At 35.3% G+C, this 14,329-nt stretch overlaps 1 protein-coding gene across 2 annotated transcripts; it reads left to right on the top strand.

The window, feature by feature from the left end:
- The first annotated feature begins 236 nt into the window (after window positions 1-236).
- On the top strand, window positions 237-13,841 carry mettl22 (methyltransferase 22, Kin17 lysine). Of its 2 annotated transcripts, none has more exons than XM_048203100.1 (11): window positions 237-423; window positions 662-878; window positions 5,321-5,581; window positions 5,680-5,720; window positions 5,800-5,944; window positions 9,228-9,299; window positions 11,498-11,551; window positions 11,838-11,918; window positions 12,088-12,190; window positions 13,101-13,269; window positions 13,492-13,841. In XM_048203100.1, the coding sequence occupies exons 2-11, from the start codon at window positions 773-775 to the stop codon at window positions 13,522-13,524; spliced, it is 1,065 nt and encodes a 354-aa protein (XP_048059057.1). In that variant the 5' UTR covers window positions 237-423; window positions 662-772; the 3' UTR covers window positions 13,525-13,841. The 2 variants fall into 2 exon arrangements, with proteins under 2 accessions (XP_048059057.1, XP_048059050.1); XM_048203093.1 differs by having other exon boundaries at window positions 238-423; window positions 737-878.
- The last annotated feature ends 488 nt before the right edge of the window (window positions 13,842-14,329 follow it).

Raw genomic sequence — 14,329 nt, 5'->3', positions numbered from 1 at the left:
ATTTTATCATTAATTTATTATAATAATACTAATTTTATCAATAACAAATATTATTATAGTAATACTTATATAAATATAATCAACAATAATTATTATAGCTAATAACTAACATAAAAACAAACATTGTAAACACATTTGATAATAATATAAATCTTCCTGTAAATGTGCCACATAATAATACAATATTAATACAAATGAAACTGACATGTATGAATTCAATGCGCGTTCTGCTGTGGAACTGTTTTCAGACCGGTTTTACACACACGGTCTGCTTTTAATGTAACACTTACGCCAGTCTAATCTCTCGTAAACTGAGCTATAAACTTTATCTAAGATATCTCATCATATTACGCTCATAGTTTGGTATGATCTAATGCACTTGACTACACTACAAAAATATGTAAACTCCTCGTCAGCTACTCGGTAAATATCAGCTACTCTCTGTTTAGCTTCCCGGTTAACCCAAACATTTTATAAAGGGAACGGTCATAAAGAAAGCGAGAGTCTTGAGCGCATGGTCACGCCCACTTTGAGATATATCTGCTTGAGCAAGATTAATCGCATTCAATCGAGCTCAAACAAAAAGCTCTGTAAACTCAAAAGTCTCTTGCTTATTGCCTTTAGTGTAGCTCTGTCTTAAAATGTTTTTCCATTCATGTAGAACATCAGACTACTTATTTTCTCTCCAAGTGGGAAGAATGATGAGGTATTTGAATGAAATTGCCCTGTTCCCCAGAGCTCGTCCTTGATAGAGTGCTATGCAGGGGTGGTCATGGACCAAGTCACATTTAGAAGTGACACTGTTCTGTCTGATGTGCACCTGCTGTTACCAAACGCTTGCCATCTCATGAAGAGACTCAATGGCGTAGGACAGCCAGGTAAGGAGAGCTGTGAGACATCTGTGCATCTTATTGCTTATGTTTTGAATGTATACTAACTACTTACTGCAGGGATTTTCAATCTTTTACATGCCACAAACTCAAATATGACCATCCTCATCTGAGGAACCCCCATCCTCATACTTAAAAGACAGCTATATATTTTATAAAGATCCAATTATGATTTATGAAGACCAAATCAGCATAAAATAATGATTTTCAGAAGGATAATGTGGTGGGTTTTCTCAGGTTTTTTATGCATACTGTGTTTAATATGCATACTGTGCACAGTATACTAAATACTGCATATGTAGGTGCATGTTTGTATGGTATTCTGAACATTGCTATTATTTTTTACCATGTTTCGTTTTTCATTCTTGCTATTTCTTGCTTTTCTTTCTGTTTTTTTTTTTTTTTTCATCACTTGACACTTACTTTGGCATGATTACAAATGACATTTTCATAGCAGTGCTCCGTATTTCACGTATGAGAGTTTATAATAACCTGTAACCTCTTGTGTTCATAGCCTTGATCCCTGTCCATTTGGTTTCCATGTGTGCCTTAAGTACTTACACACTGACTGTTAATCTTTCCCTGTATACACAGTAGAGCTGCACAATTCTGGATAAATGAGAATCATATATATATATATATATATATATATATATATATATATATATATATATATATAATTTTTTTTTTTTTTTTTTTCAAACAGAGATTGGGATTCTCCCACAATTCTGAACAGACAGTAAATATATATCTGTGACGTTTAATATTTTGACTTTCATCACTATTGATGCTCGTCTTTCTACATCTGGCGTTGTCGCCACCTGATGGCGTAACCATGTAATCGACACAATCCTTATTTGAAGCCCCATGTTACTTTCAAAATCTGATTTTCTCCATTTTGATCGCTTCCATAGACATAAGTGTTTATATTCAATTATAAAAGCTGTTTCATACCTGACTTTCATACATGACAGCTGCTCTCTCTGGGTCAGCAGCAAGGACAACACAGCTTTAAATGTTCCGGTGTGATTTTGTCAAGTTTAATAGACATGGAGAGATTACATGGGTGTTTGAATCGAAATCACAATGATCTTTTAATGATTAATTGTGCAACTCTAATACCTTTAGAAAGTTATTAGCCTATGAACTTAATACAGATTTATAATCGCACACACATACACACAGCCTAGGGCAGGGGTCTCAAACTCAAATTGGCGGGGGGGGGGGCCATTTCTGTGATTGACACCTCATAGGAGGGCCATATTAACATTCAAGCGCAACATTTCAGAAAATTTACTTTCCTTTGCATTATTTCTCATTTACTTTCATTAGGGCAACTAAAATGTTTTTATACCTATACTATAAATATTTTATTTACCATACTAAATGTAAACAGCAGTGTCTCTCTCATTGTTACAGAGTGTAATATAACTTTATATTATATAGTTATATTATATAGTTATGATATAGTTATATTATAACTATATCAACTTTATTTTGCCAAAAAATAAAAAGCTCTCATACATACATTATTAGATTTTAACATCTAGTGGAAGTATTTTCCCTTACTTCATGTTAGCTTAAATAACATTAAAATATTGCACTGAACAACACTGTACTGAACAAATACAATCCCTGAATGCATTTGCACACGCTTCTGTTTCTTGACAGACACCTGCAGCGCTTCTGCTCACACAGCCTGAGACACATTTGTCCAAGATGCCGTTTGAACATCGGTAACGTTTAATGGTTGCATCGGACGCGTTTCGGTGGTTTTAAATCGACGCTCGTGACTTAAAGTCAAGAGCTTTTACTGTGATTTAGGCAAGCGCGCTCATAATAGAAGCGACGCGGTTGAGAGCGCGGCTCATGGTTGCATAGCAACGACAGACGCCACTGGAGCAAAAGCGCATTGGAAAGAAGGAGAATGCGGCGCGGGCGCTTATGTGACGCGATATGTGAATGCCCCCATAGAACGGCGACTTTTTCTTTGCATATCAGTCATAATGTCCCGCGGGCCGGCAGTTTGAGACCACTGCCATAAGTGATAACAAAATAAAACAAAAGTTTTAGAATAACTCGCGGGCCGCACTAACACTAAACTTTGATGTCAGGTGGGGGGCCACAAAATATCATCCCGCGGGCCTCAAGTGGCCCGCGGGCCGCGAGTTTGAGACCCCTGGCCTAGGGTTTTCTTATGTGGCCATCAATTTGTTCCAGTGTTATGGCAAAGTATTTTTTTTTTTTTTCTGGGTTGATAATGGCAGGACACACAACATTTATCACCATTTATCTGATATTTTTTATCAGAAAAAAAAAGTTTTCAATACTGCGAAATGAACAGCATTGCTGGGTGGCCTATTCTGGCCTTAAAACCCCTGATGTGACCATGAGTGCAGTTGAATAGGGTGTGATTCATTATCCCCACCTGAGCAGCTTAGGCTCAAATGAAGCTGAAATTATACCAAACACAACCTATCACTATTCTTAGAAAAACAAAAGAACTTGATTTCGAACAGCAGAAATGAGGTGACCTTAACAACGCTTGACTGGAGCTGACACTGAAAAACCTAACCTTACGGTTCTGCTCTTAAATAATAAGATGCATGCTGTGCGGACTCCATTAGCCAGAAAGCTCCATTTTAAACTTGTGTTGCAAAGTTCTGTTCCCATAATTTCTCTATCAATCTCACTTTTTACCATAGTACATTGCCTGTAATTAAAAATAATCCAGATTGATTTTTAAGCTTCACTCTTTCCCATCCAAAGTTTCAGTCTTGAACTCCACATTTTGTCATTGGTCCAAGCCCATGCCTAATATTTCTACTCTAGACTCCTTTTATCTGTCCATGCTCTTGTTGTTGTGTTGTCATGTTTTCCCAAGTTATCTGTATTGGAGTACATTTGGATGCAGTATTCTTTGAATTAATGTGGTTCAAGGAAAAACAATGCTAAATATTTGGGTTGTAATGATACCTTCATGTCAAGATTCGATAGATATCACGATACTGAACTCACAATACAATATTATTGCAATTCTTCAAGACATATGGTAAAAGGATAACAAAAAAATGAACTAAAATGCTAAATTTGGTATTACATTGAGGGTAGAAATGAATAGGCTTGAACTTGGTGCTAGTAACCCAATGCACAGGACAGTGTTGATACCAGAATAAATATATTCACGATTCTGAAGCTGAAAATACAGAAACAAAAATATGAATATGCTTGCGCTCTGTCATTAACTAGATATATTTAAAATAATGTAGACTACTTTTTTACTGGTAACATAAGACATTTGGCATTGTCAGGACCCACACATATTCCCCCATTGCATTATTATACATTATATTCAAAATTATATATAGTAGTTTAGTGTAGTAGTAGTAGTAGTAATGACACTAAAACTCTGTAAACTTGAATTTTTCTCACACAGTAATTTTCATTTTGGGTGAACTATACACAACATTGTCACTATCCACGATACATATTGTTGCAGTTTTGTATTACGATATATTGTGACACAATTTATTGTTAAACACCTACTAAATACAGATAATAAATGAAATAATAATATAATTATGCATACAACCAAAAGTTTGGGATCAGTAAGAATTTTACATTTATTAAGAAGTGATGCATTAAATTGATCAAAAGTAACAGTAAATAATTTTTACATTGTTTTTAAAAATCTACAGATTTCTGTTTTAACATTGATAATGTGAAATGTTTCTTGGGCATCAAATCATCATATTAGAATGATTTCTGAAGGATCATGTGACACTGAAGACTGCAGTAATGCTAAAAATTCAGCTTTTGCCATCACAGGAATTACTTACATTTTAAATTACATATTAAAATAGAAAGGTTATTTTAATTTACTAATATTTCAAAATATTATTATTTTCAATCAAATAAAATAAATGCAGTCTTGGTGAGCATAAGAGACTACTTTCAGAAACATCTACTGACCTCAAACTTTTGAAAAGGTAACGTATAAAGAAAATAAATATTTATATTTACAATAGTCAAAAAAAAAAAAAAAAAAAAAAAAAAAAAAAAAAAAAAAAATCTTTAAAGGCCAAACAATGGTTTTGTAAAATGTAATTCAGTTTGGTTTCAAGAAATCTTAACTAACATTATAAATGGACCTATAAAAAGTATTTAAAAAGTATGTGTTGTCATTTTTCAGGTGCCTTTTTCTTTCTTGTCATTTCTAAAAAAAATCCGTCTAAATGATGTAGAGACTCTTTTCTTAGAAACTGGATCAATATTCCAGTCAAATGGCATCAAACAGACACATGTATGGTTATTACCAGTACAGAAAAGGCAGAAATCACATATCTTTTCATATTTGGCTGGTGTGACTGTTCTAAGCCGAGTTCACACCATTTGTATATCTAAAAATGGATTTGCATCTGTACTTCTAGTCTTCACTTCGAAGATTAGGATTCTGCGGGATTACGATGAGAAGGACTCAAGCTGTGATTCGCCTGTCCATGAGAACTCTGATGCATCAAATGTTCCTCGGGATGAAGATGGGGACCTGGATGTGGTGAGGAGGCCCAGATGCGCCACCTATAACAGGGATCCAGTATGTCCTATTATCCTCAGTCAATCTGCAGTGACGCTGACCGACCAGGATGAAGATTCTGAGGAGGAGGATGGTGCCTGTGACATCATTAAGATTGGTGAGGGTTGCATTAGAGATTTGTGTAATTTAATGGGTTGTTTTGTCACATTGTATGATTTTAAACACTTTGCATCTCTTTAATTGTGTTTTAAACAGAGCATACTATGGCGACGCCTCTGGAGGATGTAGGAAAACAGGTGAGGACAGTGGCGAATGGGTAATTATGCAGTGCGTCTACTCGTCTGCGCTGTTCGAAGTTGTCATTTCTCATTGCAGATCTGGCGTGGTGCTTTCCTACTAGCTGATTTCATCCTGGCACAAGCAAGCATGTTCAAAGGCGCCACTGTCCTTGAGCTTGGAGCTGGAACAGGACTGACCAGCATTGTCATGGCAATGGTGGCCAAAACGGTGTACTGCACAGGTGGTGATGTAATTGAGTTGTTCAAGTAATTTAAATAAAAAAGTTCATTTTAAACCAGGCAAAAGTAGAGAATAACAGATCAGGGATTGTACATGCTGATAATTCCCTTGCTAAAGGCTGTTACATATTTTCATGTATAAAAACTGATAAATAAACAAATATGCATTACCGTTAAAACAGTTTAGGGTCAGTTAGATTTTTTTTTTTATAAACAAATTACTTTTTTCAAGGTTAGTTTATTTTTATAGCTCATTTCATAATGGCAGGGCTGAACAAAGTGTTGCACAAGCAAGAAAATTAGAGTAATAGCAATAAAACATATAACACAAAACAAGACAATCGAGTACAATCATTCCAAACATTATGACCTCAGCAATGCCAGAACTTGTTAATCTAATAAGCTAACTTAAAAAGATATGTCTTAGGCCACGATTTAAAAACTTGTGTAGGAGAGCAGAAGTATGAGGGCACGCTATTCCATAACCAAGGTGCTGCCACCGAAAATGCACAATCCCCCTTAAATTTGAAATGTGTCTAGGTACAGACAGCAACAGAGTATTAGATGACCTCAAAGACCTATTGATCTGATGGTAAGAAAGAAGATCAGATAAATAATCTGGTGCTGAACCATTCAAGGACTGAAGGACTAAACAAACAATAAAGTCTTTAACTGGATTCAATACTCAACAGGAGCCAATGCAAACTACCTAATACAGATGTGATACTTTCCCTCTTTCTAGTACCTTTAAAAGTCTGGCTTGCAGCATTTTGGACCAACTGGAGGCAAGAAAGACAAGATTGAGAAACCCCTAAATTGAATGAATTGCAATAGTTAAATAAATGCAAAAAGTACTTGAATGGAAGGAAAGATTTAATTTTGCTGAAAAAAACAACTAAATTTATTTGTTTATCAAATTTGCATGTTGAGTCAAAAATGACTCTTACTTGAGAACTTGAGACTTAAAATGGATATTTGTACGTTCAGATGGACAAAAAAACTAACACTTCTGTTTTGTAGTTGCTCAGTTGAAGAACATTTTCTGCCATCCAGCATTTAACATTGCTTAAACAGTCGAACAATAACTGGAGAAAATGTCTGATTTTAGTAAAGCTAAATATCGTCTGCAAAACAATGATATGAAATCTGATGTTTACAAAAAATATTGGCTAATGGAATCAGATACAGGGAGAATAAAACGGAACCTAGAATAGAACCCTGCAGCACACCACGTGTACAAGCTGCAGATAAGGAGGAGGTTTTCAATAGCTACTGAAAAAGCTCTTCCCTTAAGATAGGATGAAAACCAATTTAAAGCTGATCTCCTAATTCCAACATACTGCTCAAGACATTTCAAACAAATTGAATGATCAATTGTGTTGAAGGCTCCACTAAGGTCCAAAAGAACCAGAACGACACCGGAATCAATACTTGGTAACAGATCATTCAACTCTTTGAAAAGAGTAGATTCTGTACTATATTGTCCACCAAAACCAGACTGAAACCTGTCTGATATTTAATTTTTCTTCAAAAAGGAGGAGAAAAAACAACAAAAAAACAACTTCAGTACCTTAGAAAGAAAAGAAAAATTGAAATGGGACGATAATTAGTAACTAATGGGTCCAGATTAGCCCTTTTATGCACTGGCTGTATCACTGCATGTTTAAAAAAGAATGGAACACAACACAGCCATTAATAAGACAACTATTAACTGTATACATGGTCCAATAGTGTCCAGCACTTCCCTAGAGATGCAGGAAGAGGGTCCAAAGAATATGATATAGGTTTTATATGAAAGACTATGTCAGTTAAGTGGCAAAAACCTGACACAGGCTCAAAACTAGTCAGAATAGTAGGATTACAATAATCGACAGAAGAGACAAAAGTTTATTTTTTTTAAAATTGCTGTACTTTTGAGCTAATAAGAAATATTTGTTGAGCACCAAGTCAAAATATTAGACTGATTAACAGGAATGAATTACATTTTAATTAAAAAAAATAATAATAATATAGTATAAGAATTTACTAATAATAATATAGTAATAATATAGTAACAACCATTACTATAAAATTGTAATAATATTTCACAATATTACTTTTTTTTTATTAAATAAATAAATGCAGCCTTGGTGAGAATAAAAGACGTCTTTCAAAAACATGTGAAAACATTTGTAATATTTAAAAAGCAACAACAAAATTATTTTTTTTTTTTTTGAAAATTAAATAATTGCAAATTGTTAACACATTAACTTGGGCAGTTTTAAAATAAATATTTTTTTGCATGCTCAAGAACACTGAAAAATCCATCTTTGTCAAAGGATGATTTAGTAGCATTCTTACAACGGACAGTATCCATTTAGTGGCAAGAAAACCCTCAAAACACTTTTGGCTGTGGTGTGAAAGCAGTTATTGCTATATTGTTGCTTTTTTTCTGATGATTGCTGCCATTTAATTCATTTGATTTGTTTTCTGTAAGTCTTTGTAATACAAGCAAGTGTCCTTGGAAAAAAGGTCACTTACTAGAGCCCTGTTTGTCTGTATGGATTGATGTTCCCAGACCCATGGAGTAGATAGAGCCGTCGTTTTAAAGAGAGAGAAAAGAGCTCAGAAAGGCTTGGTGTAGACAATAAACAACAGTATTATCTTAAAAGAGTCTACTAATAGACGGCCAAGACTGGAGAACAAATCACACACAGGAACGTTGTAGATGTTATTGTAGAAATTGCTGGCTGTCCAAATGTAAAAACAATATTGTCTGATAACTGATATGTAACCTGTATATTGTGCATCCCTATTGTCTGCTAAATAGAAACGCAAGTGACGTAAACACAAAAGATAAGTATAGGTATGGAGAATTCACTTCCACCAAAATCCCCAAATGCTAGTCTCTGTAAACTAACGTCTTATCGAAGTTTATGGTGGGTCAGGTTGCCCATGGCCATGTCCATACATTGACTAATGGACTTTATTAAACCTTTCATTTTGTCTTTTTAATTTTACACCAATAGTACTTGAACACATTAGCATGTCAGTGTTATATAATGTAACTATCATTATATAACAAGACACTAATCTGTTTTCTCCTTTTTCATTCCCATTTAGTCTAATAGTATCATCTCTTTCTTTTTAGCAGTCTTTTAAACTGAATCAATGTGTGAATTAGTTATAGTTCTTTTCAAAACATTTTAGCTTTGTGATTGGCTTCAGAAGATAAAGAGCTTGTTTTGATGGATGAAGGCTTTTTCACCCTTAGCTCACTAATGAAAACCTCTTTGTGATTTGCAGATGTTGGTGAAGACCTTCTGAGCATGTGTCAGAGAAATGTGACTTTCAACAAGCAGCACTTTGAACCCCAAGGTAAACATTAACACCATGTCAGGATTTCATGCAGAGTTCTCTCATTAACAACAGCTTTTCATGTTGATAATGTGTGTCATTAGAAAGGAGTACTTCCTCTGGCAGAGCACCTGTGCCATGTGCTCCTTGGTTTAGTGCCTCTGTAATTGTGTAAACAAGCCAGTTCTTTAGAGAAATACAGGTTGACACAGCAGGACTGTGAAAGAAGCTTGTAAAAAAATGCTAATGGTTCCTATGAAAATTATTTCTTTAGTTCATTTCAGATTTATGTGCTTGATCAGGGCTACAACCAAAGTCTTTAACCAAAGGTAATAAGGTAAAAGTAGATTTTTACATTTTCTGAAGAAATCGAAAGTGGTGCATAACCTTGCAAAAGGTTGCTAGGGTGTCCTTGATAGTTTCTGCTGTAGTCTTTAAGATATTCGGTGTAGATTTGCAGTATCCATTCAGAAGGTCTTACTTCACTTGGGATGTAAAGTATGCACTAGGTGCTTCTAGCTGTAAGTCGTAAAATGAAAGTGAGTGTGACATGTGAAGGCCAAGTAGCTATGGTAACCCATACTCAGAATTTGCCCTCTGCATTTAAATGTGCAGTAAGCGATTTCTGAGAAATTGGACCGAGCACCACAACACACTTGTAGCCAATCAACAGTAAGGGGCGTGTCCACTCATGAGGGAGGAGGTACCTATGCATAGCGTGTTTGCAAATTTGGGGGTGGGGCTATCAAGTTAGGGGAGTGATCCTTTTGGGTAGGGGCGTGTTTGTTTTGGTGATTTCAAATATCAACAGAAATTCTCAGAAATTGCTTACTGCACCTTTAACCCATCCAAGTTAGTGCACACACATTAGGAGTAGTCAGTAGTGAACACACACACACACACACACACACACACACACACACACACACACACACACTGCAAACCTTGGACACACACATCAGCGAATGGGGGTTTGGTGCCTTGCTCAAGGACACGTCAGTCATTTCCTGCCAGTATTGAGAATTGAACCCGCAAGCTTTGGGTTACCAGTCTGACTCTCTAACCATTAGGCCACGACTGTGCTAAAAAGTGATGTTTTATTGCAGAATATGACGTTTAAAGGTGCTAAAGAGGATGTTTTGTTTTATACATTTTTGCAATATTACTTGAAACTGTCTTTACTAACTGATAAAAGACTATTTATTAGGTGCACTGAAAGGAATAATATTAATATACATCATCTGTGCACGAGGTAGGGCCTTAAAAACATCAGCCAATCGTTTACGTGATCATCGCGTAAACGATTGGCCCTCTGGCTTGTCAATCACTGCCATGACATTCCTTGTGAGAGATGAGCGCGGCTGCGTGCTCCAGTAACTTTCCACACTCCACAGGCGCCGCATGCAATGTTTTTGTCAGGAGACAGGAGTAACAACTGCAGATTATGAGTTACCTGCGGTGAGTCCGACATAATGAATCCAAAAAACACGACACAGCGAATGCCGGTGGTAAACACTCGTGTTCCAATACTCGTGCACGAGTTTTGGGAGGCGTTCCTTTGAAATGAGCTGTGAAGGAGGGGGGTTGTTCTTACGCATGCGCTCATTTCAAAAACTCACTAACAGTCTTTGGATTCTCAGTCGACGAAAAAATCCTCTCTATCACCTTTAACTTCTGGTAGTTTTAAAAAGTCATGAACTTAGTTTACGGTTGATGTTTCAGACAATACAGTTAATTAATTATCAATACAATAAATACAATACATTAATTATCATGAAATAATATTTAAATATACAAAAGTGGGGGGGCTAATGGATCTTTAAGTCTTTAAGTCTAAAGGGGCAAAAAATAAATACTAATACACATAACTGGATGCCATGCACAAGTATCACTGTGCAACACACATGGCAAAGTTACATAGATCGGTTTCATGCTGGAAAGCTTCAAAGAGCTCATTTATTCACATAATGTTCTCTGTCTTAATATATAAACAAGTGTAAATGTCAACAACATCATATGTGTAAAGGATAAAGTCTGTCAGGTAAAAACATGAGATCATTGATGTAATCAAATTGGTCTGCCATTTTATTCAAACCATCACTCCTGGTTTCCATAAATACTTTAAGTGTAATTGTTTTAAATGTATTTCATACAAATATGAAAATTTTATGATATTTTTCTTTCCTTCATCCTCAATTTCCCTTCTATACATCCAACAGAGAGTGAAATAAGGGTGCGGCAGCTGGACTGGATGGCAGATGATTTCTGCACAGGTAAGAATTCAAGGAGAATCAGGTGTGAGATGCTAATTGGCGTAGATGAATGCCAGACTTGAGATTGTAACCAGCTCTGTCTATTAGAGCTGTGCAGTCTTCCTCACCTCCTGTAGAATCCATTTCTAAGTGGGAAGTATAGTGCATCTAAGGGCAGTTGACAGAGTACAGTAGACAGGGCTTTCTCACACTCGTAATACCAGTGATGCTGACTTGTGAAATAGGACTATTGAAAGCCAACATGTGGTTGTCGTCTCATTTCACCTAATATGTCCTCTCTCCCCAGATGCTGATTTGGAGTTCTGTTGGACTGACGCAGAAGTAGCAGACTTACATGATAATACCACATTTTTGATGGCAGCAGATGGTACATTTGCCAGGAGTGCTTTATATAATTATACAATGCCTTACCACAAATTGGAGAGAGAGTATCAACATAATGAATGAATAACTGAAGGCACTCTCAGTGAGCATGATGAAAGTCTGAATGATAATAATTTGTTATTTGTTAAGGATGTTTTGTTCTTCCTCTTCAGTGTGTTATGATGACGACCTTACAGATGCTCTGTTCAGAACACTATATAGACTTTCCAGCAACATGCAGCACCCCAGCACAACCTACATCTCCATAGAAAAGAGGTTAGAATGGCCTATTACAAAAGAGATCTAACGGTTTTATTTTATAATATTGCTGTAATATATTGGCATAATTTGTTACATCTCAATAAACAAATTGTTCAAAAAGAATGGCCTATTACATGTTACCAGCCAAGTAGCCAAGCCAAGAATCCTTGTAGCTCATTTGTTAGCATTCATATTCATCATTGTAACTGTAATAATTAGTACATAAATAATAAAATAAATAATTTTGTATACACTTCAAATACCTGTTTGCTGCTCAACACTGGCTTTTTTATAGCTGTCCTTTTAATACAATTATTTTTTTTGACAGGAACTTTCATTAATAAGGCTTTATCTGACCGAGTTCTGCTGTGCTCTAAATCACTCACAAATCTTATGATAGTTCAATAATCTCCATTCAGTTTCACACAATATTAGTTGTTTTCATGCCTTTTGCACATCATTGCACCATTTCATGCTTTTCATCTTCAGAAAGATCCTTCTTCCTCTCCATATTGCATGAGAACTGTGACTTGCTTAATAATGTGGAACGACCTCTAAGTAGGGTTTCCATAGTCCTGGCAAATTATTTTGTCTGAGATTGATACCAGTTATCTAAAAAGACATGGATAAATAAACAAACAAACACTTTCTTAGAAAAACTAAAATCTGATGTTTATTGTACTGAAATCCTACTGATATGTCACTTGCATAATAATTTGGAACACGGTGTATATTAGCAAAAACATCTACTGTAAATATAATCAGATATTAGCTATTATATATGTTGCTTGATTTTTTTTTTTTTATTATTTACATTTAAATAAAATGTTATGGCATTTATCAGCAGTGGCTAACAGGGTCGTGCTAACCAAGAAAAACCTTGACCTCTTGTTACAATTTGATGGTTTCTGTATTTCTGATTCAGATTGAACTTCACTCTGCGACACATGGACGTATCTTGTGAAGCTTATGATCACTTCCGCCACTGCCTAGACCAGTTACAGCAGATGACAGATGGAAAGATGAATTTCATGGTAGAGCCTGTGAAGATCTCTTTTCCACAGTTCTTTCAGTATGAAAGGGTGGATCAGCTGGTGAGAAGCACTTGTCTGTATTTATAATCATAAAAAAAGTATCATATATCATGTATACAGTAGTATCAATCAATTATCATTTTATTTATAAATCACAATAAAAACGATGGTAGTTGACCATGTGGGCCTTTAGAGGGAGCTGTTCATGCTTGTAGTAAATTGTGTTCTAATTAACTGTTAAAATGTATTTCATTAATGATTCTCTCCTCTGCTTCTCTCCAGGAACTTTGGAAGGTGACAGCAGAAAGACTTTAATATGTAACACCACTGGATTTTAAGTTATTTTTAACACCAGGATTTACATGTTTGCAGAATGAATCTGTCTTTGTAATTCCCTTTTTCCTTAAATGTGAAATTCAAAGTCCTTAGTTTGATCATTTGCTCTAATTTTTAGAGTTAGTTTGTGGCAAGTTTTTCAAAGGATTATTGAGACTATTACTGTTGACATATTTTATGAAATGCCGAAAACAAACATAAATTTATTGTCATTGAGGTAGTGTAATATTACCTAAGCCAAAACTGTGCAAATTTTCATTTCACCAAATAAAAATTTTAAGACTGAAGAGCATCAATGCAAATATATATCTTCTTTTATGACCTCCTAAACTGTTGCTCTTTGTAGGTATTTGCACTTGCATGCATTGAAAAAATGCATAACATCATATATGTTGGGGTGGGTTAGAATATTCCTATTCTAAACATTTATTAGTTTTATGCAGATATAACATGCCAGTGTTATTGTTGTATTTCTCTCTCTGAACACTAGAGGGTGCAAGAGTTAGGAAAGGACTCATAAAGCAGATGACTACAAATCAGTTTTGACCAGTTTTAATTGCTTTGGCCACTTGTTCAAAGAGCTATTCAATCTATAAATCAACCTGGAATCTGTTTTTTGTTTGTGTTGTTTTAAAGCACAGTTGAAAGTTAGAGACAGCCTGAATACAATCACTTGAAATGTATTTAAAATAATTTTAAAGTACCTTTTAAAGTTCCCTTTAAAGCTTATTGTACATATTCTCCCCAACCAAATGAAATTAAATGCATTTTTTTGAATACATAT

This window comes from Megalobrama amblycephala, linkage group LG1 (assembly GCF_018812025.1).
Source record: "Megalobrama amblycephala isolate DHTTF-2021 linkage group LG1, ASM1881202v1, whole genome shotgun sequence".
NCBI classification, from domain to species: Eukaryota; Metazoa; Chordata; class Actinopteri; order Cypriniformes; family Xenocyprididae; genus Megalobrama; species Megalobrama amblycephala.
The sequence above is the reverse complement of the archived record's forward strand: the minus strand, read 5'-3'. Positions and strand labels throughout refer to the sequence as shown.